Raw genomic sequence first — 26603 nt, forward strand, 5'->3', positions numbered from 1 at the left:
CAAAATGAATGCTCAACACCTAGCAATTTCATCGTTCCGCAAAATATTCAAAGAGCGTAAAAATCGGCTGTGATTATCCCCCTTATGAAGTGTTACGGAACGCTGTCTTTAACGATACTTTTGTCCACGAAAAAATGTCTCCTGAGCCATGCAAATGCACTAATCGTAATCTTTGATGAATTTTCTGTCGACTAGTATGCGTTGTTTTCCAATTTTCGGAAAAAAAGTGTCTTTGAGGTTTCGCGAGGCTAGACCGGCCCGATCGCCTACCGTGCAGTGGCGGTCTCAGCCAGCTTCGCCCTAGTGAGGGGGGGCATATGTTACCACCCACCTCTAACTCAAAAACTAAGAGGGCTAGAAAGACGCAGTAAAAAGCAGTCGATAGCTCATAATGCGTAAGTTGGAAAGTATTTCTGTCATTTTTCTCCTTAGAGCAATATTGGGGTCACCAGAGGTCATCAAAGGTCAAAATTTGCCAATTGTCATGATATTTTTCAGAAAACATACCGCTATCTCAGGAAGTATGGTAGCTAGAAACACGCATGGAAGAGCAATCGATAGCTTTTGAACTCTTCTTTTGAAAAGGTCATTATCAATATTGACCTCAGGTAAACGGTTTAGCCTCCAGAAGGCAAGAACTCCAAAAATAGCTGTTTTTACGAAAAGCGTTTTTCGACAATAACTTTCGACTACAAAAAGCCACGACATTTCTATTGCCAGAATCGTGTTCCCCTCGCCGAGACGCGTCGAATGAACTATAATTTGACCTTGAAAGGTCAACTTGAAAATTTGGCCTCAGGTCAAGGTCATGACCTGACCGGAAAAGGTCATGTTGCATATCAGTCGATGCGTCTCAACAAGACAAACACAATGAGACCATCCCCAGCGTTCTATCTCTTTCCAATCGCGAGTTATTGGCAAAAAACTGTTTGTAGCCTCAAATGACCTCGGATGACCTTTCAAGAGGCTATCAGCAAAAATGAAACCTTGGTCATCACGAGTGAACTAAATCATTGTGATTCTGAAATATTTGGACTGTTCCTATGCGTACACACGGATCTAGAGGCATTTTCATTTTTCTCCATTGACTTGTAATGGAAAGGTCACGCCACTGACCTGACCTTAGGTCACGGATATAAAAAATCCGAGATATACAAGTTGTAGGCGCCCATAACAGCATGCAATCCACCAAGTTTAAAACATTTCTGACAAACACTGCAGGCTGGACATGATTGCAAACTTTTTTTGAGGCTTGGTCAGTAAACTTGACCTGGTGACCTGACCTGACATGACCTGGGGTCAAAAATTTTACACATTGTCCAAAATTGATGTACCAAAAGCTACCCCAAGCGGCGCGGCGCTACGCGCCGCAGTTTTTTATTCACGCGCAAAAAAACGCGACAGGGTGGTAACATATGCCCCCCCCACTGGGGCGAAGGTTAAGGCAGTTTACTTTTGTGATTCGCCAAAGCATCAAAAGTCAAAACGCTTTCTTTCATCACCAGCAGAGGGAAGTTTGGAGTTTGTCGCTATCGCTGTGACACGAGCAGTTAAGCACTTGCACAATTCACGCTGACAACCACTCAGGTATAAGATCCATTCGCTCTACGTTGCTCGGCATTGGTACTCAGTGCTCAGTGCTCATGCCTAACCTGGCTACAACAGCTGAAACATCTAGAAACTGAAGCCACAGAACTGTGATCTAAAGAAAGTCGTTTAGCCGGTTATCAATAATCAAGTGGTAACAGTTCCGAAAGCGCTAGTTCAGGTCACGTCAGTCACTCATTACGGATTGAAACCCGTCAGCACGGACCGTCAAGACCAGAACGGGTTGCCAGTGTCAGTAGGTATACGGGTCAGTATACATACGGGTATTTACGGGTCTTTGAGTCACAACCAATACGAGTCTGCAACGGTATATTAGCGATATGCGTCATCCGTGATAAGTGAAAACACAGAGCTGCGGCAGTTTGTAACGACACATGATCTTTATTTCAGATTCACGAAGCAAGATCTACACCAATAAGCCAATCACACAATACATAATTGACAAATGACAAAATGGTATTCCGGCCGTTTAGCAGACAATGTATAGGTCGTCGAAGGCTGCGCTCAGGTGGACGTGGTACAGATTACGGACAACAGACAGCGATAAGGTGTCAGAGAATAGACAGCGCTCAGGTGGTACAGAGAACAGACAGCATTAAGGTGTCTAAGAACAGACAGCGATAAGGTGTCTGAGAACAGACAACGATAAGGTGTCTGAGAACAGACAGCGATGAGGTGGTACACTGGTACATAGAACAGACAGCGCTCGGGTGGTACAGAGAACATACATCACTAAGGTGGTACAGAGAACATACATCACTAAGGTGGTACAGAGATAGAACATACATCACTAAGGTGGTACAGAGATAGAACATACATCACTAAGGTGGTACAGAGAACATACATCACTAAGGTGGTACAGAGAACATACATCACTAAGGTGGTACAGAGAACATACATACACCACTCGGGTGGTACAGAGAACAGACAGCGCTCGGGTGGTACAGAGAGCAGACAGCGCTCAGATGGTACAGAGAACAGACAGCCATAGCATGCGATGTACAGATACAGACAGCGTTCAGGTGGTACAGCGGACACCGGCAACCTCTCCAGCTCCACAGTTGTGTCTTTTCCAGCCGAGGTAGCTGCAGTTTATCAGAGCTGATTCCGAACCACGACACTCAACGTCATCCATGAAGAAGTTCGCTCCTCGACCAAACGTGGATTTAATTTTTGCGATTCCTGATCTGCAATTGTCAACAGAATAACCACCCTTCAATGACTGATGGATACTGTTTATGACTGATATATAATGTTCATGCAATAAAGTGCAGCTGCAACAGCACTACGAGTATATTGGCTGCGTTACAGTGAGACACAGCATGTCGGATGGGATGTTTAAAGTACGTTTTTATTCATAGTTACAAATCATCGTGAGCATAGAACAAACAAAAAAAGATTACATAGTGCATTTGCATTGCACGACCGATTGCATAGTGCATACGTTAATTGGCGACGAACATGAACATCTTAGTTTGCCGGATTTACACTACCTACCTATACTTTCCCACGGATTTCCCACGGTAACCGGACAAAAAGTCAAAAGGAATAAAGTCAAAAGACAAATAGTCAAAAGACAAAAAGTCAAATGCAAAAAGTCAAACGGGATAAAAGTCAAAAAGATAAAAGTAAAAACGGATAAAAGTCAAAAGACAAAAAGTCAAAAGCAAAAATTCAAAATGTGCAAAAGTCAAAAACGCAAAAAGTCAAATGACAAAAAGTCAAAAATGCAAAAAGTCAAAAATGAAAAAGTCAAAAGGATAAAAGTCAAAACGGAGAAAAGTCAAAAGACAAAAAGTCAAAAGCAAAAAGTCAAAACGTGTAAAAGTCAAAAGGCAAAAAGTCAAAAATGCAAAAAGTCAAAAGGATAAAAGTCAAAACGGAAAAAAGTCAAAAGACAAAAAGTCAAAACGAGTAAAAGTCAAAAGACAAAAAAGTCAAAACGGAATAAAGTCAAAAGACAAAAAGTCAAAAGCAAAAAGTCAAAACGGGTAAAAATCAAAAGACAAAAAGTCAAAAACTGAAAAAGTATAAAATCGAATTTCGAAGTCAAAGTCTGAAATAAAAAGTCAAAAGGATAAAAGTCGAAGCATCGATCTTTTCATCTTTTGAAAAAATATTATACAGCGCAACGTACCCTACCCACTGAAGTTGTAAGGAACATGTGAGTACGCGAGGGATTCTGACAGGTACCGGGGTCCGCAGCAGCGGGGCAGGGACGCTGGCTGCGGTGGTGGGGCCCACGCTCACATAATACGCGTTGAGCGCTTCCGGCGTGCACGCTGGCGCAGCACCAGTGGCACTCTTCCCCGCCCCGATCACCGGCCGCAGCACTGTCCTCTTATACGGCCTTGGCACTGTCCACATCCTCGCCGGTCCTGCCTCACGCAGCTGGTCAGCATAGTATGCCGCGTGGTCACGTCTGATGGCCGCTCGACACTGCCGGTTCACCACCGTATACTCGGCGCGCGGGCCGAGCAGTGCGCGCCGCCGCGCCAGCAGCGCTCGCGTGGCGTCCGTGGTGCGCGGAGCACCGGGCGGCGGCAGCCCCTCCCCCATGGGAGAGGGTGAAAAGCAGTGCCTCCTCTAAGCAGTTTTGACTGGGGGGCCCGATCACGGGCAATGACTAAGGTAACCCCTACCAAAAACGTCCAAGACTAAAAAATGACTAAGGTACCCCTCAGTGACCAGTTTGGAGGATGACTGCGGGGGCTGCAGCTCCCGCAGTTAAAGGTAGTGTGCCAGCTTTCCTGGGCCGTATGGAGTTAATGGCCCAGATAAGGAGAACCGGATTTTTAGAACTTATCCATACCTTCAAAACTCATGGAAACGTCTTAAATTCTTCAAATTTTGAGTACTCCAGTGCGAAATTCGCCCCGACGGGTTGTCGGTCGTACCCCAACCACATTTCACACCACTATGAACAATAAATGCACACACTGAAATCGCTATTACCGATATGCTCATCCAATCAAGTTTCGATAAACCCGTTCATCATCATCTCCTGCGGTTTCGAACACGCCTGTTAGGTGGTGCGGTAGACCGCGCCCAAAGCCAGGGCCCCGGTAACGTGAGGTAGCCGAGTCGGGGCAGCGTGCGCTGACCCAAGCCAGGGCCGCGGCTTTGGGCGCGGTCTACCGCATCCCCGCGGGCAGCCCCGGGCTATCACATGACACCGGGAGGACGCGCGGCCCCGGCTTGGGTCAGCGCACGCTGCCCGTACTCGGCTACCTCACGTTACCGGGGCCCTGGCTTTGGGCGCGGTCTACCGCACCACCTAACAGGCGTGTTCGAAACCGCAGGAGATGATGATGAACGGGTTTATCGAAACTTGATTGGATGAGCATATCGGTAATAGCGATTTCAGTGTGTGCATTTATTGTTCATAGTGGTGTGAAATGTGGTTGGGGTACGACCGACAACCCGTCGGGGCGAATTTCGCACTGGAGTACTCAAAATTTGAAGAATTTTAGACGTTTCCATGAGTTTTGAAGGTATGGATAAGTTCTAAAAATCCGGTTCTCCTTATCTGGGCCATTAACTCCATACGGCCCAGGAAAGCTGGCACACTACCTTTAACTGCGGGAGCTGCAGCCCCCGCAGTCATCCTCCAAACTGGTCACTGAGGGGTACCTTAGTCATTTTTTAGTCTTGGACGTTTTTGGTAGGGGTTACCTTAGTCATTGCCCGTGATCGGGCCCCCCAGTCAAAACTGCTTAGAGGAGGCACTGCTTTTCACCCTCTCCCATGGGGGAGGGGCTGCCGCCGCCCGGTGCTCCGCGCACCACGGACGCCACGCGAGCGCTGCTGGCGCGGCGGCGCGCACTGCTCGGCCCGCGCGCCGAGTATCCGAAGGTTGGGACTTTTCAATAGAGACAATCACTATTCTTTAGAATTGTGATTTTCTATTGAAAATCCCAACCTGAGCTACCTCTCTAGGGGGGTGTTTAGCGTTTCTGCCGCGATTTGGGTCATTTTGAATCCCTCAAAAACGGCACGGTAGAATTTTTTGCCATTTTCAGCGTTTGGTCCCGTATGGGGGAGCTACCGGCTGGTACCGGTCGCTTGAAATATAATTAACCCGTTTTGGGGTAATCCGCACGTGCATTTTCCCATAGGGTTAACATGGGGGAAAATTGGAAATTCGATTTGCGAAAAATTTCGTCAATTATATTTGCTGATATTTTTAGGATCGGATCTCGGGCAGGCACCCCAACTGACGGTGGTAATTATTTAAAATATAATTGACAAAATTTCGGGTAATCGTCACGAACAGTTACCCCATGTTGAGCCTATGGCGAATTTGAAAAATTATTTTCAAATCGATTTTGCAAAAAATTTCCACGTTAGATTTTGAAAATGTTCCAATATGTTGTGCCCCGGGGTGTCGGCTACCACATGGTATGGGTCAGATATGGGGCGATTGAAAAGCACGTGCCACGTGCAAACGTGTTTGATGGGGTAACCTCCGGGAAAATCCGACATTGGCCAACTGGGGGTCCTATGGCGTGGAAACCACTCCACCTAGCGACACCAAATCAACGCAGCCGGTGAGCAGATGAGTCCAGCTTGTCGCACTAGTGGTCACGTGGCGCACGTGCTATTGCACGTGCCGTGGCACGGGGTCAATTTTGGTGCTTAAATATACTAGCATTGTGAAATGCAAGGAATGGGGGAAATAGCCGTCAGGCCGTCAGTTTTTATGATAGGGTCGAGCTGAAAACGGGTATAGGCACAGAATGAAGGGGGCTAAAAAACTGCTATCTCGGATTTTTTGTAAAATGAAAAATTCAAAATTCTGGGGAAATTATATATTCGAAAGGTGAAATTTCCCTAAATTTTCCCGTTTTTCGAGTTTAGCCGTCCACTGTTCAGGGACGTTGACACCGGCCGGGGTCATCTTTTACATGCTGATGGCCACGTCGATGGGTCATCACGTGGCGTGAACGGTGAAGCTATCAAAGGTCCGGCACGTGCCACGTAGCCACGTGTTTGAGTCGCGTACCTCCCAGATTATCGTGTGTTTGCCGATTTGTGGCCTTATAGCACGAAAACAGCACAAGCCAGGAACACTGAAATGGTGCAATCAGTGAGGGGACAAGTCCTGCTTGCACCACCGGTGGTCACGTGGCACACGTGCAAATCTGGGCACCTCCGTTGCGGAGATATTTTATAGTGAAATATTCAAATGTACGTAACTTTTTCAGTTTAAGTCCGATTGGGCTAGAATTTGGTGGGTGGATGAATTGTTAAGCGACACGAACGAATGCGCAATGTTTGTTGCAGTGCGCCACGTTTGTCTCAAAGCGTCATTTTTGCCGCAAATCACAGAATGTGCGCAGCTTTATCGAACATGGGACGATTAGGATGCTCTTTGGTTGAGGGATTGCTAAACGGCAGATATGAATGCACCACACTTGCCGCAAGGCGCCATATTTGTCTTAATGCGTCAGTGTTTACGTTTAACGGACGGCGTGCGTTTTGCGGCGGTGTTTGCGTTTTTTCGGTGTTTGCGTTTGGCGGCGGGCGGCCGATTTTGCGTTTTTTGTGGTGTTTGCGTTTGCCGGCGGGCGGCCGTTTTTTTTGCGGCGTTTTGCGGTTGGCGGCGGGCGTGCGTGCGTTGCGGGCGTTTTTTTGCGGCGGTGTTTGCGTTTTTTGCGGTTTTTGTGTTTGGCGGCGGGCGGGCGGGCTATGCGGGTGTTTTTGCGGTGTTTGCATTTGGCGGCGGGCGGCCGTTTTAGCGGCGGTTGGCGGCGGGCGGCCGTTTTTTGCGGCGTTTTGCGATTTGCGGCGGGTGGCCGTTTTTTGCGGCGTTTTGCGATTTGCGGCGGGCGGCCGTTTTTTGCGGCGTTTTGCGGTTTGCGGTGGGCGGCCGTTTTTTGCGGCGATCTTGTGGTTTGCGGCGGGCGGCCGTTTTTTGCGGCGTTTCGCCGTTGGCGGCGGGCGATGCGGTTTGTTTTTGCGGCGGCGGTGTTTGCGTTGTTGCGGTGTTTGCGTTTTGCGGTGGACGGGCGGTTTTTGGCGGCGTTGTTTTGCGTTTTTTCTGCGGTTTTCGGCGGGCGGGCGATTGTTTTTTTTTGCGGAGTTTGCGTTGACGTTTTGGTCGTGCGTTTTGCGCGTTTTGCGGTTTTGCGGCGGGCGGGCGGTTTTTCACAATTAAAGTCCCAACCTTCGGATCCGCAGTGCTGTTCGACAAGCGCTGTATCCGAAGGTTGGGACTTTTCAATTAAGAACAATCACTATTCTTTAGAATTGTGATTTTCTATTGAAAATCCCAACCTGAGCTACCTCTCTAGGGGGGTGTTTAGCGTTTCTGCCGCGATTTGGGTCATTTTGATCGCCGCCGAAACGGCTCGGTAGATTTTCTTGCCATTTTCAGCGTTTGGTCCCGTGTGGGGGAGCTACCGGCTGGTACCGGTCGCTTGAAATATAATTAACCCGTTTTGGGGTAATCGGCACGTGCATTTTCCCATAGGGTTAACATGGGGAAAAATTAAAAATGCGATTTGCGCAAAATCTGTTCAGTAATATTTGTCCACTTTTTTAGGGTCAGTTCTTGGGCTGGCACCTCACCTTCTGGGGGTAATTATTTAAAAATCATAGGGTACAGTTTCGGGTAATCGTGACGGACAGTTACCCCATGTTGAGCCTATGGCAATTTCAAAAAATTATTTTCAAATCGATTTTGCAAAAAATTTCCACGTTAGATTTTGAAAATGTTCCAATATGTTGTGCCCCGGGGTGTCGGCTACCACATGGTATGGGTCAGATATGGGGCGATTGAAAAGCACGTGCCACGTGCAAACGTGTTTGATGGGGTAACCCCCGGGAAAATCCGACATTGGCCAACTGGGGGTCCTATGGCGCGGAAACGACTTCATCTAGCGACACCAAATCAATGCAGCCGGTGAGCAGATGAGTCCAGCTTGTCGCACCAGTGGTCACGTGGCGCACGTGCTATTGCACGTGCCGTGGCACGGGGTCAATTTTTGTTCTTAAATACACCAACATTGTGAAATGCAAGGAATGGGGGAAATAGCCGTCAGGCCGTCAGTTTTTATGATAGGGTCGATCTGAAAACGGGCATAGACACAAAATGAAAGGGTCTAAGAAACTGCTATCTCGGATTTTTTGTAAAATGAAAAGCTGAAAATTCTGGTGAAATTATATATTCGAAAGGTAAAATTTCCCTCAATTTTCCCCTTTTTCAAGTTTAGCCGTCCACTGTTCAGAGACGGTGACACCAGACGGGGCCATCTTTTACATGCCGATGGCCACTTATATTGGTCATGACGTGGCGTGAGCCGTTAAGCTGTCAAAGGTCCGGCACGTGCCACGTGGCCACGTGTTTGAGCCGAGTACCTCCCATATTATCGTGTGTTTGCCGATTTGTGGCCTTATAGCACGAAAACAGCACCAGTCAGGAAGCCTGAAATGGCACAATCGATGAGGGGACAAGTCATGCTTGCACCACCGGTGGTCACGTGGCACACGTGCAAATCTGGGCACCTCCGTTGCGGAGATATTTTAAAGTGAAATATTTAAATGTATATAACTTTGTCAGTTTAAGTCCGATTGGGCTAGAATTTGGTGGGTGGATGAATTGTTAAGCGACAGGAACGAATGCGCCACGTTTGTCGCGGTGCGCCACGTTGTCAATTTTGGTGCTTAAATATACTAGCATTGTGAAATGCAAGGAATGGGGGAAATAGCCGTCAGGCCGTCAGTTTTTATGATAGGGTCGATCTGAAAACGGGTATAGGCACAGAATGAAGGGGGCTAAAAAACTGCTATCTCAGATTTTTTGTAAAATGAAAAATTCAAAATTCTGGGGAAATTATATATTCGAAAGGTGAAATTTCCCTAAATTTTCCCGTTTTTCGAGTTTAGCCGTCCACTGTTCAGAGACGGTGACACCGGCCGGGGTCCTCTTTTACATGCTGATGGCCACGTCGATGGGTCATCACGTGGCGTGAACGGTGAAGCTATCAAAGGTCCGGCACGTGCCACGTGGCCACGTGTTTGAGTCGCGTACCTCCCAGATTATCGTGTGTTTGCCGATTTGTGGCCTTATAGCACGAAAACAGCACAAGCCAGGAACACTGAAATGGTGCAATGAGTGAGGGGACAAGTCCTGCTTGCACCACCGGTGGTCACGTGGCACACGTACAAACTTGGGCACCTCCGTTGCGGAGATATTTTATAGTGAAATATCCAAATGTACATAGCTTTTTCAGTTTAAGTCCGATTGGGCTAGAATTTGGTGGGTGGATGAATTGTTAAGCGACATGAACGAATGCGCCATGTTTGTTGCAGTGCGCCACGTTTGTCTCAAAGCGCCATTTTTGCCGCAAAGCGCAGAATGTGCGTAACTTTGTCGAACATTGGACGATTAGGATGCGCTGTAATTAAGGGATGGCTGCTTAAACGGCAGATATGAATGCAACACATTTGCCGCAGGGCACCATATTTGTCTTAATGCGTCAGTGTTTGCGTTTTGCCTACGGCGGGCGTTTTTTGCGGCGGTGTTTGCGTTTTTTTCGGTGTTTGCGTTTGACGGCGGGGGCCGTTTTTGCGTTTTTGGCGGTGTTTGCGTTTGGCGGCGGGCGGCCGTTTTTTTTGCGGCGTTTTGCGGTTGGCGGCGGGCGTGCGGGCGTTGCGGGCGTTTTTTTTGCGGCGATGTTTGCGTTTTTTGCGTTTTTTGTGCTTGGCGGCGGGCGGGCGGGCGATGCGGGTGTTTTTGCTGTTTGCGTTTGGCGGCGGGCGGCCGTTTTAGCGGCGGTTTGCGGCGGGCGGCCGTTTTTTTGCGGCGTTTTGCGGTTTGCGGCGGGCGGCCGTTTTTTGCTGCGTTTCTGGTTTGCGGCGGGCGGCCGTTTTTTACGGCGTTTTGCGGTTGCCGGCGGCCGGCCGTTATTTGCGGTTAGCGGCGGGCGGCGGACGGTCGCTTTTTGCGGCGTTTAGCGGTTTGCGGCGGGCGGCCGTTTTTGCGGCGTTTTGCGGTTCGCAGCGTGCGGCCGTTTTTTGCGGCGTTTCGCGGTTGGCAGCGGGCGATGCGGGCGTTTTTTTGCGGCAGCGGTGTTTGCGTTTTTTGCGGTGTTTGCGTTTTGCGGACGCGCGTTTTTTGCGGCATTTTGTGCGTTTTTTTTCTGCGGTTTTCGGCGGGCGGGCGATTGTTTTTTTTTGCCAAGTTTGCGTTGGCGTTTTAGGCGTGCGTTTTGCGCGTTTTGCGGTGTTTACGTTTGGCGGCGGGCGGGCGGTTTTTCACAATTAAAGTCCCAACCTTCGGATCCGCAGTGCTGTTCGACAAGCGCTGCCCGGGTATCCGAAGGTTGGGACTTTTCAATAAAGACAAATCACTATTCTTTAGAATTGTGATTTTCTATTGAAAATCCCAACCTGAGCTACCTCTCTAGGGGGGTGTTTAGCGTTTCTGCCGCGATTTGGGTCATTTTGATTGGGGCCAAAACGGCACGGTAGAATTTTTTGCCATTTTCAGCGTTTGGTCCCGTGTGGGGGAGCTACCGGCTGGCATCGGTCGCTTGAAATATAATTAACCCGTTTTGGGGTAATCGGCACGTGCATTTTCCCATAGGGTTAACATGGGGGAAAGTTGGAAATTCGATTTGCGAAAAATTTCGTCAATTATATTTGCTGATATTTTTAGGGTCGGATCTCGGGCTGGCACCCCAACTGACGGTGGTAATTATTTAAAATATAATTGACAAAATTTCGGGTAATCGTCACAAACAGTTACCCCATGTTGAGCCTATGGCGAATTCGAAAAATTATTTTCAAATCGATTTTGCAAAAAATTTCCACGTTAGATTTTGAAAATGTTCCAATATGTTGTGCCCCGGGGTGTCGGCTACCACATGGTATGGGTCAGATGTGGGGCGATTGAAAAGCACGTGCCACGTGCAAACGTGTTTGATGGGGTAACCTCCGGGAAAATCCGACATTGGCCAACTGGGGGTCCTATGGCGTGGAAACCACTCCACCTAGCGACACCAAATCAACGCAGCCGGTGAGCAGATGAGTCCAGCTTGTCGCACTAGTGGTCACGTGGCGCACGTGCTATTGCACGTGCCGTGGTACGAGGTCAATTTTGGTGCTTAAATATACTAGCATTGTGAAATGCAAGGAATGGGGGAAATAGTCGTCAGGCCGTCAGTTTTTATGATAGGGTCGATCTGAAAACGGGTATAGGCACAGAATGAAGGGGGCTAAAAAACTGCTATCTCGGATTTTTTTGTAAAATGAAAAATTAAAAATTCTGGGGGAATTATATGTTCGAAAGGTGAAATTTCCCTAAATTTTCCCGTTTTTCGAGTTTAGCCGTCCACTGTTCAGAGACGGTGACACCGGCCGGGGTCATCTTTTACATGCTGATGGCCACGTCGATGGGGCATCACGTGGCGTAAACGGTGAAGCTATCAGAGGTCCGGCACGTGCCACGTGGCCACGTGTTTGAGTCACGTACCTCCCAGATTATCGTGTAGTTGCCGATTTGTGGCCTTATAGCACGTAAACTGCACCAGTCAAGAAGCCTGAAATGGTGCATTCAGTGAGGGGACAAGTCCTGCTTACACCACCGGTGGTCACGTGGCACACGTGCAAATCCGGGCACCTCCGTTGCGGAGATATTTTATAGTGAAATATTCAAATGAACATAACTTTGTCAGTTTATGTCCGATTGGACTAGAATTTCGTGGGTGGATGAATTGTTAAGCGACATAAACGAATGCGCCATGTTTGTTGCAGTGCGCCACGTTTGTCTCAAAGCGCCATTTTTGCCGCAAAGCGCAGAATGTGCGTAACTTTGTCGAACATTGGACGATTAGGATTCGCTGTAATTAAGGGATGGCTGCGGCAGATATGAATGCACCACATTTGCCGCAGGGCGCCATATTTGTCTTAATGCGTCAGTGTTTGCGTTTTGCCTACGGCGGGCGTTTTTTGCGGCGGCGTTTGCGTTTTTTCGGGGTTTGCGTTTGACGGCGGGCGGCCGTTTTTTGCGGCGTTTTGCGGTTGGCGGCGGGCGTGCGTGCGTTGCGGGCGTTTTTTGCGGTGGTGTTTGCGTTTTTTGCGGTTTTTGTGTTTGGCGGCGGGCGGGCGGGCGATGCGGGTGTTTTTGCGGTGTTTGCGTTTGGCGGCGGGCGGCCGTTTTAGCGGCGGTTTGCGGTGGGCGGCCGTTTTTTTTTGCGGCGTTTTGCGGTTTGCGGCGGGCGGCCGTTTTTTTGCGGCGGTTTGCGGCGGGCGGCCGTTTTTTGCGGCGTTTTGCGGTTTGCGGCGGGCGGCCGTTTTTTTTGCGGCGGTTTGCGGCGGGCGGCCGTTTTTTGCGGTGTTTTGCGGTTTGCGGTGGGCGGCCGTTTTTTGCGGCGTTTTGCGGTTGCCGGCGGCCGGCCTTTATTTGCGGATTTGCGGTTTGCGGCGGGCGTCCGTTTTTTGCGGCGTTGCGCGGTTGGCGGCGGGCGATGCGTTTTTTGCGGAGGCGGTGTTTGCGTTTTGCGGCGGACGGGCGTTTTTTGCGGCGTTTTTTTTGCGTTTTTTCTGCGGTTTTTGGCGGGCGGGCCATTGTTTTTTTGCGAAGTTTGCGTTTGCGTTTTGGGCGTGCGTTTTGCGGTTTTGCGTTTGGCGGCGGGCGGGCGGTTTTTCACAATTAAAGTCCCAACCTTCGGATCCGCAGTGCTGTTCGACAAGCGCTGCCCGGGCCTATACGGTGGTGAACCGGCAGTGTCGAGCGGCCATCAGACGTGACCACGCGGCATACTATGCTGACCAGCTGCGTGAGGCAGGACCGGCGAGGATGTGGACAGTGCCAAGGCCGTATAAGAGGACAGTGCTGCGGCCGGTGATCGGGGCGGGGAAGAGTGCCACTGGTGCTGCGCCAGCGTGCACGCCGGAAGCGCTCAACGCGTATTATGTGAGCGTGGGCCCCACCACCGCAGCCAGCGTCCCTGCCCCGCTGCTGCGGACCCCGGTACCTGTCAGAATCCCTCGCGTACTCACATGTTCCTTACAACTTCAGTGGGTAGGGTACGTTGCGCTGTATAATATTTTTCAAAAGATGAAAAGATCGATGCTTCGACTTTTATCCTTTTGACTTTTTATTTCAGACTTTGACTTCGAAATTCGATTTTATACTTTTTCAGTTTTTGACTTTTTGTCTTTTGATTTTTACCCGTTTTGACTTTTTGCTTTTGACTTTTTGTCTTTTGACTTTATTCCGTTTTGACTTTTTTGTCTTTTGACTTTTACTCGTTTTGACTTTTTGTCTTTTGACTTTTTTCCGTTTTGACTTTTATCCTTTTGACTTTTTGCATTTTTGACTTTTTGCCTTTTGACTTTTACCCGTTTTGACTTTTTGCTTTTGACTTTTTGTCTTTTGACTTTCTCCGTTTTGACTTTTATCCTTTTGACTTTTTCATTTTTGACTTTTTGCATTTTTGACTTTTTGTCATTTGACTTTTTGTGTTTTTGACTTTTGCACATTTTGAATTTTTGCTTTTGACTTTTTGTCTTTTGACTTTTATCCGTTTTTACTTTTATCTTTTTGACTTTTATCCCGTTTGACTTTTTGCATTTGACTTTTTGTCTTTTGACTATTTGTCTTTTGACTTTATTCCTTTTGACTTTTTGTCCGGTTACCCGTGACGAGACCCTCCCAGCTTTCTATCTCTGGTGAACTAGGATCAAAAACAGGAGCAGTACCTATAGGCCATCTAAGACTCAAGTGACTACCATTCACGGACTTCAGACAGCAGATAGTCTCATAGAGGCCGTTGTAGATTCTGAAGATAGTCCGTCCCGAGTGCGACCTTCATCATTTTCATAAGTGCCCATGAAGAACGGTGCTCATTCGTCTCAGAATGTAGACGGCTTTTTATATGCAAGTACGATTGGCGTGCACTTGCGAAATGCGCTCACAAATCAACGTAGGTCCAACATTTATCAACATATCGCATCACCAATGTCATCCTTACCAATGCCGGTCGTCAATACCACTAGCTCTTGCAACATATACCAAGACGATCCCAATGGATTTTGACGTTATCAAGTTTTCAATGGATTCATTGAATCAACCTTTGAAGAGGGTTCAAGATCGAGGTAGAATACATAGTTTCGGTCGGGATATTTGAAGGAAGAGGATAGAATGCTCACCTGAAGCCCAACGATTTACAAACGACCAGAGCGTCGCTGCTTCCCCAGCCGTCGTCACATACGAGACCCCAGGAGCCACCAACTTGTCTCAGCTGGACGTTGCCTTCGGCACAGGAAGATCCTCCGTCTAGCCGGTATTCATCTGAAAATGGTGTTTTTTGTATATACTGGCTGATCTTCCAGCTGGTTGAATTGCACGCGTGCAATGTGCATCCAACCAATATTAACGGCCATATAATTATTTAAACTGTGAAAACTCACTGACAGTGCAAGAGTTTGTCGTTTGAAACACTTCACTTAACATAACGTGAGCTAAAAACAAGCACTTGCCACCTTTAAAGGAGCAATATGTAGAAGTTATGACAATACTTACAAGAATCTATTGTTCTGGTGATGCAAGAACAAGTCCCTGACGTGCACTCGAGATGTAAATTCGAGTCGCAATCCTGGTCACCCAGGCAGGAGCCATCCATGTTCACTGCTGAAACTGAAGAAGCAGCGGCTTTTTTGCCATTACAAAAGTAGGTAAACATATTTTTGTATACACAAAAAGCAAGCGAATCAATTTATGGACGAATATGAAGTTACATGAGTACCTACAAATAGGATAATGAAGCTTAATCAGTGATGTTTTCAAACTGTTTTGCTTAAATATAGCCTTTCATGTTGTATTAGGCATATTTAAGCTGTATTAAAACTAAATGTATCTTTAACTGATCAAATGCTATGCCATCCTATGGGATGCTTTCAGACCCCCATTCGCTTAGTGGGGGCCCTGTCCTTGTGAATCCTTCCATTCAAAAGGCTCTGACTGAACTAGAAAATTAAAATGAAATAGAACAAAAAGCTAGCCATCCACCCGTTAATATTACTTAACTGACCTAGCCGGCACTCCGTGTTGTTGTGATTCCAGAAGCCGCTGTCACAGGCGCACCTGCCGCTTGTGCAAGAGGCGTTGGATGCCAAAGACTGTAGACAAAGACAAAATCATGCAGTTTAATCAAGAAAATTTGCATCGTTATTAGCTTGATTGAATATTATTTAGGCTAAGCCATCGTTGCATCACTGAAACCTCAGCACACGCCCTACATAGTAGGTCACTAATATAAATCATAACTCATACATACGCCAGTGGCTTCACTTAACATGAAATACGCAAATATGCAGTTGGTTAACCCGCGCCCCGCTGGGGGGGTAGAATCTGCCCCCCCCCCTTCTCCCGTTTTTCGCCAATAACTTCTAAATGCGTTACGCCAGCGACGTCAAACTTCCAGCACCTTATAATACATCAATTTGACACGTTCCCTGAAAATTTCAGCAAAATCCGTCGGATTTTTTTTTTTAGAAAAAGACGTTTTGGTGACATCATGTTCGCCATTTTCGCCTCAAAAATGGCAAAATTTCAAACGCCGCTAACATCTTCGTTTTTAAAGGAATCAAGACGCAACAAAAATATTATATGTGATTTCACTTTGTCTATCAAATGGCTATAGTATCTCGGTTTTTTGAAAATTTTGGATTTTAACCCAATTTTTGTTTTAAAAAAACTGATTTTTTTGGGAAAATAATTATAAAATCCAAATTTTGAGTGTATAAAAAAAACACGGAATATATGTCAGAGAAGTGGTCTATGTGCACCTACATACCAATTTTCAGAAGAATCGGTTCAAAAATGTGGGAGTTATTCAAAATTTTATGACGTAATGACACACAAAATTTTTGAAAAAAATGATTTTTTTGGAAGTTATAGACCTCGTACGGAAACAAAAATAGCACCATTCGATTCTCCGTGACAAACTGCATCAGATAGACACCTTTTTAGGCCTTACCAGCCAACTTCAAAATTTGACCTCACTTGACCTGACCTTGACCTGACCTCGACCTGAAGTTTATCCAGGTGTGGTACATATCACTTATTGAGTGTGCCTATTGAATTATATGATTAAAATGACCCATAAAACATGTGTCGTACATGCCCTTTTCTATAGGTATTTTGTTTTTGGTGACCTGACCTGACCTGACCTGACCTGACCTGACCTGACCTTGACCTTAACCTTCGAATGATTATGTATGCAACGAATATTGTCTTGGTAGCCTAAGAACACGTTTTGGGCAATCAGTCTCAGTCCATTCTTCGGCAACTACGGTGCAAGGCTGATAATGTAGAAACTTGCATTTTGTACCCTTGACCTGACCTTGACCTGACCTCTGAACTACTTTAGCAAAAAAAAATGGGCTCTTAAGATCCGCCTTGTTGAGAGCTTTCGATTGCCGTTTTTCCCGTCTTTCTATGACCATCGGTTCGGAAGTTAGACAGGGGGGACAGAATCTGCCCCCCCCCCCCCCCCCCCCCAGCAGGGCGCGTACGGCTGAATAGCCCAGCGGGGCAGGGTTAAAGATCAAGCGTTTCAAAGACCAGGTAAGCCAACTTTCAGTTCCATGTCCCTTACTTGTTCCGATAAAGAAACTGCGAAAAAAAAAATGGTGGCACCATTACCCGGACAGAGCGGAGGAGGCAAAAATTTAGAAAGGCGAGCATTGTTTAGCCCGCGCCCCATATAAACCTTCGCCTCGCTGGGGGATCCAATTTGGCCTCCATGTGGTTTTTCCTAAATAGCAAGAAAACGGCAGCGCGCAGCGCCACCAAATTTTCAGTACCTTCCCGGGCACCAATTTGACACCTTCACATAAAATTTCAAGTCTGAACTCACCTTAGGTCAGGAGTTATTGAGGTCCAACTGAGGTCATGTTCGAGCAAAAATGAGCAAAAAACATGAAATCTTGAAACGGTCACAAAATTTACAGTTACCAAGCAATTTCAAAATTTATATGGTCATGTAGACAGAAAAGTGGCACTACAAAACTGCTATCTCGGATTTTCAAATTTGGGGGTTTTGACCCACAAAAATTCATAAAATTGATTTTTTAACGCCAAAAAAATCCCAAAGTTTTCCGAATTTCAAAAAACCCGGAATATATGTGATAGTTCCTACGCTCTTCTATATATATACCAAATTTCAGATCGATACCTCCTTTTTCGCCAAGTTATGCCGAATAAACTGTTCAAAATTGATGACGTCAATTTTTCAAACTCAATTTTGGCAATTCTAGCCCACGTAGGGCAAAACAAAGACCACCATTAAACTCCCCGTGACGAGCTGCATCGAATCGATACCCCTTTTATGCAAAATATCAACTTTGAAATTTGACCTAACTTGACCTGACCTTGACCTGACCTTCACCAGAACATAATCTAAACTGACCCCAAAGGCTACCTGACCCACATAATCGTATTTAGCATCCTCGCAATTTTGCACGTGCGAGGCCCACCGCCCACCCTCTCGCTCGCCCCGTTGTTCGCCCCAAAAAGCGTTATATTGGTGTATATAACTATCACCATCGTGATTCTGAGCTTAAATACATCCGACAGACACCTTTTTTGAAAAAATTTCAATTTTAGAATTTGACCTTTTTTGACCTGAAAGTGACCTGACCTCAGCTATATTCAACTGAAAATGACCTCAAAGACACAGACGACGCTGATTTCGAAACATATGGCCTAAATGGATCATAAAACATGTGTCACGTGACCGATGCATGAAAAAATTATCCGTGACCTGGGATGACCTGACCTTGACCTGAAAATCAAAAAGCAGAATTTTTCTACCCTCAGGGTATCTAAAGCATCTATTCAAGAGTGTGCAAACCAAAAATGAGCCTAATCTGACTTCTAAGCCGGCGGCTAAAGCCCAAATAGTGCACGAGACAAAATACTTATAATTTTGACTGTACCTGACCTGTGACGTCATCGGTGACCTCAACGTCAATAAAATAAGGTTTCCCTCATTCGACAGCTTTTTCCGGGGCTATCAAACGCCGTTTGAGTTTTGACAATCGGCCCAGTAGTCTTGGAGTAAGGAGAGGGGGCTATGAACCCCCAATAGGGCTGAATGGGAGTTTTCTATCGGGACCCGCGTATTTTGGAACATGCTACCTAGCCCAGTCGCCCAACTTTGGCGGCCCAAAAGGACACATTCCGTTATAAGGTGGTGTGACAAGCCCGGCCCGGGACCGGGGACAGGGAAATAAAATTTGGGGTGTGAATGGACTGCTTTCGAGGATTGAAGGATTGGAAGTACGAATACCTTAGGTATGAAATTAACCCTCGCATGTGTAGGGGGGTCGCATGGACCCCCTCATAGTTTTTCGCGAATAACTCGCGTAAAAAGCGGCCGATCGCGACGAAACTTTCAGTACCCTCGCATTGATCAATTTTACACCTACCCTGAAAATGTCATGACCCTGACCCAAATGACCTTTGACCTGTGACCTCTTTTCCGAGATCATGTTTGGCCGGAATCGCGATACCGCGTATGTCGGCTAGCATTAGCCGCGCGTTTGCAAGCTTTTCGTGCTTTCAAACGTTCAAACATGTGATTTGATATTGCTCCCATGCATTAGGGTCGGTGTCAAGGTCACCTGAAGGTCAGGTCAGGTCATTGACCTTTGGTATGGTGACCTCGGTTCACTTTTTCGAGTTTTACATGTTTCTAGGCTAGTTTTTTTTTAGCTGAATTCGAATTTAGCAACCATTTGAACATTTACGAAGTAGTTTTGGTGACTTCGTAACATGTTACGAAGCTGTCAGAGGCGGTTGACACGAACTACGAATACCCGTCACGGTTGACCTGACCTGACCTGACCCGACCTGGTCTAAATGCTTAAAGACATCATCTGTGATCAAAACTAACACGATATTCGTGATCAACGTCCCGAAAAACCCCTAACAGTCACACTTTACGACTTTCGAACAGGTCCCGATTTTCCCGACTTTGGGTTGTTGACCTGACCTGGAAGGTCAACCAATGACCTAGGACCTTAAAATTGGGTATCATCGGCTTCCTCCCGTCACGGGCAGCACGCTCGTTTTTTCCGCGAAGCTCTAGCTCGATCAGGGGCCAAACGGCAAGGGGGGATCCAACCGACCCCCACCCCTTACACATTAGAAGCTGGCAAACGCCGCACACATGCGAGAGTTAAATATTATGCACATGGCGCCAAGGGCGCACACAAGGGGGGCACACGGGCCCGTGCCCTCCCCTCATTCGAGTTGGGGCCCCTTGTCCTTAGACCGCCGAAGACCGTGTAAAAATGAGCTGAAATAATGATTGAAAAGACGAGAAGGGCCCATCTCGTTCCCCAGCAGGCCTATATGAGTGTATAAAATGCCCAGTAGCGCAGCCAGAGTGATTGTGGTGAAATTTCAATGGCCCTCAAAAGGCCTCAAAGGGTCCTCGGATGGCGTCACAGGGTCCTCAGATGGTCTCCAAAGGCCCGCAGTTAGCGTCAAATGGTCTTCATCTGGAATCAAACGGCCCTCAGATGGCCTCAAAGGCCCCCAGATGGCCTTAAAGGGCCCTCAGATGGCCTTAGCCCTCAGATGGCCTTAGCCCTCAGATGACCTCAAAGGGCCCTCAGCTAACGTCAAACGAACCTCAGAAGGCCTTAAAGGGCGTCAAAGGGTACTGAGCTGGCGTCAGAGGTCCCTGGGCTCGTGTCAAACGGCCCTTCGAAGGCCTTCAAGGGTCCTTAGCTGGGGTCAGAGGGCCCCTAGCTGGTGTCAGAGGACCCTCAGCTGGCGCCAAATGGCCATAAGAATGCCTCAAACGGTCCTCAGCTGGGGTCAAGCGGCCCCAAAAAGCCGCAAGGGGCCCTTAGAAGGCCTGAAAGGGCCCTCAGCTGGCGTCAAATGGACCTCAGAAAGCCTAAAAGGGCGTCAAAGGGCCCTGAGCTAGCGTCAGGAGGGCCCCCAGCTGATGTCAAAGGGCCCTGAGCTGGCGTCAGACTTTAAGGGCCCTTAGCCGATGTCAGAGGCCCTCCCCAGTTGGTGTAAGAGGACCCTCAATTGGCGTCTAATGGCCATTAGAAGGCCCCAAACGGTCCTCAGCTGGCGTCCATGGCTCTCTTAGTGAATGGCGAAAAATCACATGCGGCACTCCTCAAGGTACGTTGCTCGGGCCCATTGCGTTCTTAGCAATGATCAATGATGCAGCTAGAAGCACAGAAAACAGGCTGAAATATGTCGATGACCTGACAGTGTATCAGTCATGCCCAGTTGACAGTGTAAATGACACAAGCACACTTGCTGACTTGGCAAATGATATACATGAATGGGCGAACAGAAACAAGATGGTAATTAACGCCAGCAAAAGTCAAGTGATGCATTTTCAGACAGCGAAAAAGCCTTTAGTGTTGCCGGATATCACTATCGACGGTAAAAGTATCCCAGTGGTTACCTCAAGTAAGCTTCTGGGCGTAAAAATATCAAACAACTTCACGTGGCAGGAACATGTCAACGACGTAGTAGCAAGAAGTTCTAGAGCTTTATACTTGCTTTATGTGCTGAGAAGATTCAACCCTCCCCAAGGACAGCTACTAAAAGTGTATGTTACTTACATTAGACCACTGCTGGAATACTGCGCGCCAGTCTTCCATGCTGGCCTCACCGCCAATCAGGCTCAGCAGATTGAGCGAGTGCAAAAGCGGGCGTTAAAAGTGATCGCTGGGTATGATAACACCTATCAAGATTTGTTACATAAATTTGAACTTGAAAGCCTCGTTGATAGACGGGAGAAGATGTGTCTTAATCTTGGAAAGCAAATGTTAAAAAATGCGACACACAGGAAAATATTACCGCCAACAAGAGAATCAATCAGCGGAAGAAACACCCGCAACATGAAGACGCTGCAACCTTTCTGCTGCAGTGTGCGACTGCGGAAATCTGCAGTTCCGCATATGACGTCGTTGCTCAACGCGGATAAACGCCTGCAGTGGTGATTTCGCTGCTTACTTTCAAAGTGCTACTGGTGTCTGAGCACTGCATTGCATATCCCATGTGCTGTGTGAGTTAACACTCAAAGCCATGTCTATGAAATATACCGCATCTCTCTCTCTCTCTCTCTCCAACGGTCCTCAGCTGACGTCAGGATGCCCTAACAAGGTCTCAAATGCCCCTCGGCTGCTCAAAGGGCCCTTAGAAGGCCTCAAAGGGAACTCAAGAGACGTTAAACGACCCTCAAGAGGCTTGAAATTGAAAGGCCCCTATGCTGGTGACAAAGGGCTCGCACATGACGTCAATAACAGCGTGGTCAAAAACGGGCCTGAGAGATCTTGCCGGCCCCTGGTTATCTGAGGGACTCCAACAGTTACCTCAGTGGCCCCCGTTTAAGGGCGCACACAAGGGGGGGGGGCACACGGGCCCATGCCCTCCCCCATTCCAGTTGGGGATCTCTGGTCTGTGATCTCGCATCGTATCAGATATGACATGTCATGTTGATGTGCCTAAATAAATATGCGACTATACGTGAAAAAGGAGTGCTGCCCCCGTTCCTACACACCCGGGCCAAACAGTGACCGGCCCCTGCTTCTAGTGCACCCTGGGCCGGTCGGCCGCCAGGTAGTCAGTCGCTGCTCAGGGCTGATTTCTGAGGGACTTTCAAAAATGCTTATTGATTGAATGTTTTAGGTAATAACTAAGATGATTAGGTATATAATATGTACCGACTCTGAGTTGCATTTGAATAAAAAAAGCCAGCGTAAAAAAATATTGTACATGTTTTGAAAATTAAGCTGGTACCGAAATAATTGTTTTGCCATGCATTGACAAAAGCTCAAGCTTTAAGCAAACCGAAATATAACCCCATTGGCCGTTTTTTTTGGGGGGGCCTTCGGCATGGGAGGGGGGCCCAGTTCGCAGGTCGTGCCCCTCCCATTCAAAAATCCTATGTGCGCGCCATGATGGCGCATTGCGCAAGCAATAGAAAGATGGCAAAAAGTTAAACACAATCAGTTCGAAGTGTTTCTATGACACTGTTCCTTCAATCAGTCACCTACCTGGCAGTCGGCGTGCTCCAGACAAGGTTCCGTTAGGCGGGAGTGCTGACGACAGCGGAAATCGGACACCCGCCGGTAGCCGTCCCTGCACACACACACGCCTCCGGCGCACGTCGCTTCGGGCATCTGCCTGGAGCAGTCCGTCCTCTGGGTACACTGCTGGCCCAGCACTCTCCCTGAGGGAATAGCATAACGGCAGTCAGCGAGCAGTCCTGGCTACACAGCTGGCTCAGCACTGCTACTGCTGGCCCAGCACTCTCCCTGAGGGAGTAGCATAACGGCAGTCAGCGAGCAGTCCTGGCCACACAGCTGGCTCAGCAGTGTAGCCAGGCTCCCACTCTCTCTGTGAGAACAGGAGCACGGCAGTCGGCGAGCGAGCAGTCCTTGGAGTTGGACCAGCTTACTTCAGAAGCTGCATTTTTTGTTCATAACAAGATGTTCATAAGATAAACAAAAGTTTTTGTTAAGGCCTGGCTACACTATGTGTTTTCTGCATGCGTTCTTTGCGGGTTTGCGTTTTTTTTTTTGCGAATTGTCGTTCTAGAAAAGTTATAAGTAATATATCTTTTACACATGTAAATATATATATATCTTTTTACACATGTATTAGTTATATATGTTATACAAATATAGTTACAAATATAGTTATATAGTTATACAAAACTTTATATAACTTAATTAACCCCCGCCCTGGTGGGGTCTGTTTATAAAGCGACGGGAGGCTATTTTTTGCCCCCCCCCCCCTCTTATCTCCGAAACTACTGGACGGATCCACAAAATTCAAGCGGCGTTCGAAAGCCCTGTCAAATTTGTCAAGGAACCTCGAATTTTTTAAACCTCAAGGTCACCGATGACGTCACAGGTCAGGTCAAAGATAAAATGTTTTGCCGGTCACGGGTCTTCTAGGGAATGCGCTATAACATCGAGTAAAACGCATTTTATCGAAAGTCAGCGATAGGGCGTCAGTTGCTTAGTATCTATGTATGTTGCTATTAGAGGTCACTGATAACACCAGGTCAGGTCACAGTTCAGGTCACCAAAGGGTCAGCACTCAGCACATTAACCCAATTTCACTAAGGCTAGGTGATGCATGTTTTATGGCCAATTTTTCATTTCAAACTCAATGGTGTTGGTTATAAGAACATCAGGAACGGTTAAGGTCACTTTCTGGTGGAGGTCAGGTCAATGTCAGGTCAAAAAAGGTCAAATTTTAAAATGGATATTTTTGCATAAATGGGTATCGATTCGATGCAGCTCGTCACGGCAAGTCTAATGCTGGTCTTTGTTTTGCGCTACGTTGTCTAGAATTGCTAAAAAAATGAGTTTGGAGATTCGACGTCATCAATTTTGAACATTTTTCTCGCCATGATTTGTCCAAAAAAGAGTTATCGATCTAAAATTTAGTATGTGAATAGGAGTCAGTAGGGGCTGTCACATATATTCCTTTTTTCGAAAATCGAAAAATACTTTGGGATTTGTCGGCAATTATATTCAAAAACATTTTTTTGGGGGTCCAAATTCGAAAAATTCAAAATTTCGAGATAGCAGTTTTGCTTGAATGTTTTTCTGTAGCTTCAAAGCTATAGACCTGACAGCTCTTCCCGCGAAATCTTTTTTTGGGCCGAAAACGGCAGAACATGACGTCACTCTGACGTCATTTGCGGACAACCTATCATAGCCTTTGGAAAAAAAAAATTGGTCACAATGTGTAAAATTGATGCCCGAGAGGGTACTGAAAGATTGGTGACGATCGGAGCAGTTGTTTTGGAGATATATCGAAAAGCCTGGAGGGGGAAAAATAGCCCCCCCCTCCCACCAGGGCGCGGGCAGGGCACTAAAGAGTCAGGGAGCGGGTTAACTAAAATTGAATATAAAAAACATCACAAAAACGTAATATCGTCCTTTTTCTAGAACAATAATGCGCAATTAACACGTAAACCGCAAAAAACGCACGAAGAAAACGGATATTGTAGCCAGACCTTTACATGAACAGTTATAGAAATAAGTGACAATGTCATTTACGCTTTTTATGCATCGGTGTCTTGATAGAAACTGACGTGTACATATGCATGAATACGCAAGTTCTCCCTTACTAGGTATGTGGTCGACGGCAGCCAGAATGGCTGCCAGCTGGTCGTGGACAGCTGCTGAGCTGTTGTTAGCAGCTGCTGACCGGAGCAGCGCTGCCTCCATCCGGTCGGAGAGAGCTGTGCGGGACACCTCAGCAGCATCGAACTGGGCATCGAGGGCGGACGACAGGCCGCTCTGTGACTCGCTCAGGCTGGCGAGCCTGCTGCTCGTCGCGTTCCGCCAGTGCTGCAGGCCGTGGATTTGACCTAGTGTGTCCTGAACTGCGTCGAACTGATTAGAGACCTCGGAGTGAAGCTGCGTCAGGCCCTCAGCGCTGGCTGGAGGGTCGTGTTGTGACTGAACTAAGCGGTCAAGCCGTCTGGCAGTTTCAGCTTGTCCTTGAGCTATGCTGTCCAAGAGGCTGACAGTTTCAGCTTGTGACTGCTCCAACCTTTTGACAGTCTCAGCTTGTGACTGTTCCAGCCTTTTGACTGTTTCAGCTTGTGACTGCTCCAGCCTTTCGGCAGTTTCAGCTTGAGACTGTTCAATGGCACCCAGCCTCGTCTCCAGGTCGGTGTGTTGTCTCCGCTGCTCGAGCTGCGAGTCGTGAATGAGCTCCAGACGGCTAGAGACGGCCGATAACCCTGTCTGGAGTTCCGCCAGCGATTTGGCCAGCTCGGCCAGCGGCCCGGCCGTGGCGGCGCGGCCTGCTGATCGGTAAAACCCATCTAATGCGGATATCACCTGATCCAGCGACACATCCTGCTCCTCAGGCGGGTCCGGCTCTTCGGAGGGTCCCTCGGAGGTAGCCAGTTCTTCGGAGGGTCCTTCGGAGGTAACCGGCTCTTCAGAAGGTACCTCGGCGGTAACCGGCTCTTCAGAAGGGCCCTGAGTGGTAACCGCTTCTTTTGAGGGTGCCTCGGTGGTAACAGCTTCTTTGGAGGATCTCTCGGTAGAAGTCGGCTCTTCAGAACGTCCATCGGCGGTAGCCGGGTCTTCGGCGGGTCCCCCGGTGCCGGACACCTCCGGCTGAAGCACTCGCGACTCCGACCCCGACTCGAGCACTGCAGTGACGGCGGCCGGGGGTGCCGTGGTGGGAGGCTCCGAGCTGACCTGGCTCAGCGCACACGCCAACAGGAGCACCAGCGCCAGCATGGTGGTCTACGGAGGAGCTCGGGTCGACTGGCGATCAGCGCGGTAAGCTGGAGCGCTGGTCACATCGGCAGGCCGACAGTGTTTATACACGTCTGGACGGTGGCGCCGACATTCCGACCTGATGATAGCATGCTTTGGCTCCAGTGTTTATTGGAAATTCAGGATTGAGGTTGTGGAACGCTGTCGGGACTTACCCAACGATATACACTCTCTAACACGATTTGAATAGACATGACTTAAACCGCGCCCCGTAGTGTGGGGCCGAAACGCCCCCTCCCCCCGTTCTTTTCCGTTGATATCTAATAAGCGACTGCCGATATCGTCATCAAACTTTCAGGATACCTCCAGGCATCCATTTTACACATACATGTGACCAAAAATTTACAGAGGCTATGGTAGGTTGGCCGCAAATGACGTCAGAATGACGCCATGTTCTACCATTTTCAACCCAAAAAATGTTTCGCGGGAAGAGCTGTGAGGACTACAGATGTGATTGTGAAGGGAAAAATGAGAAAGACATAAAAGGTGTAGAATCAATAGGGCTATAAAACTGCTGTCTCGGATTTGTTTAACCCTCGCCCTGGCAGGGGGGGTCGATGCGACCCCCCCCCCTAAGGTTTTTCGAAGATAGCGTAAAAACGGCGGCGCGCAGCGCCGCCAAATTTGGCACAGCCTATGGGGCAACCTTTTTACATATGACCTGAAAATTTCAGGTC

At 47.8% G+C, this 26603-nt stretch overlaps 1 protein-coding gene across 2 annotated transcripts; it reads right to left on the bottom strand.

The window, feature by feature from the left end:
• Positions 1–1902: 1902 nt before the first annotated feature.
• Positions 1903–26086, bottom strand: LOC122367043. 2 transcript variants are annotated; one of them, XM_043339812.1, is made up of 6 exons: positions 24756–26086; positions 22663–22838; positions 15651–15738; positions 15143–15271; positions 14770–14911; positions 1903–2795 (listed from the first exon to the last, which is right to left on the bottom strand). In XM_043339812.1, exons 1-6 carry the CDS (start codon positions 25885–25887, stop codon positions 2627–2629), a joined length of 1836 nt encoding a protein of 611 aa, XP_043195747.1. In that variant the 5' UTR covers positions 25888–26086; the 3' UTR covers positions 1903–2626. The 2 variants fall into 2 exon arrangements, with proteins under 2 accessions (XP_043195747.1, XP_043195748.1); XM_043339813.1 differs by having other exon boundaries at positions 15143–15256; positions 24756–26078.
• Positions 26087–26603: the final 517 nt, after the last annotated feature.

The sequence above is a fragment of the Amphibalanus amphitrite genome, unplaced genomic scaffold (assembly GCF_019059575.1).
Source record: "Amphibalanus amphitrite isolate SeventyFive unplaced genomic scaffold, NRLGWU_Aamphi_draft 000846F_arrow, whole genome shotgun sequence".
Taxonomy (NCBI): domain Eukaryota; kingdom Metazoa; phylum Arthropoda; class Thecostraca; order Balanomorpha; family Balanidae; genus Amphibalanus; species Amphibalanus amphitrite.

Excerpts from the sequence above, each read along its gene's own strand:
- LOC122367043 (XM_043339812.1), bottom strand. The coding sequence starts at position 25,887 with ATGCTGGCGCTGGTGCTCCTGTTGGCGTGTGCGCTGAGCCAGGTCAGC. Across the intron at positions 15,272-15,650 it reads CAACACGGAGTGCCGGCTAG|CCGCTGCTTCTTCAGTTTCA; the intron begins GTCAGTTAAGTA and ends ATGGCAAAAAAG. Across the intron at positions 2,796-14,769 it reads TGTAAATCGTTGGGCTTCAG|ATCAGGAATCGCAAAAATTA; the intron begins GTGAGCATTCTA and ends TGACAATTGCAG.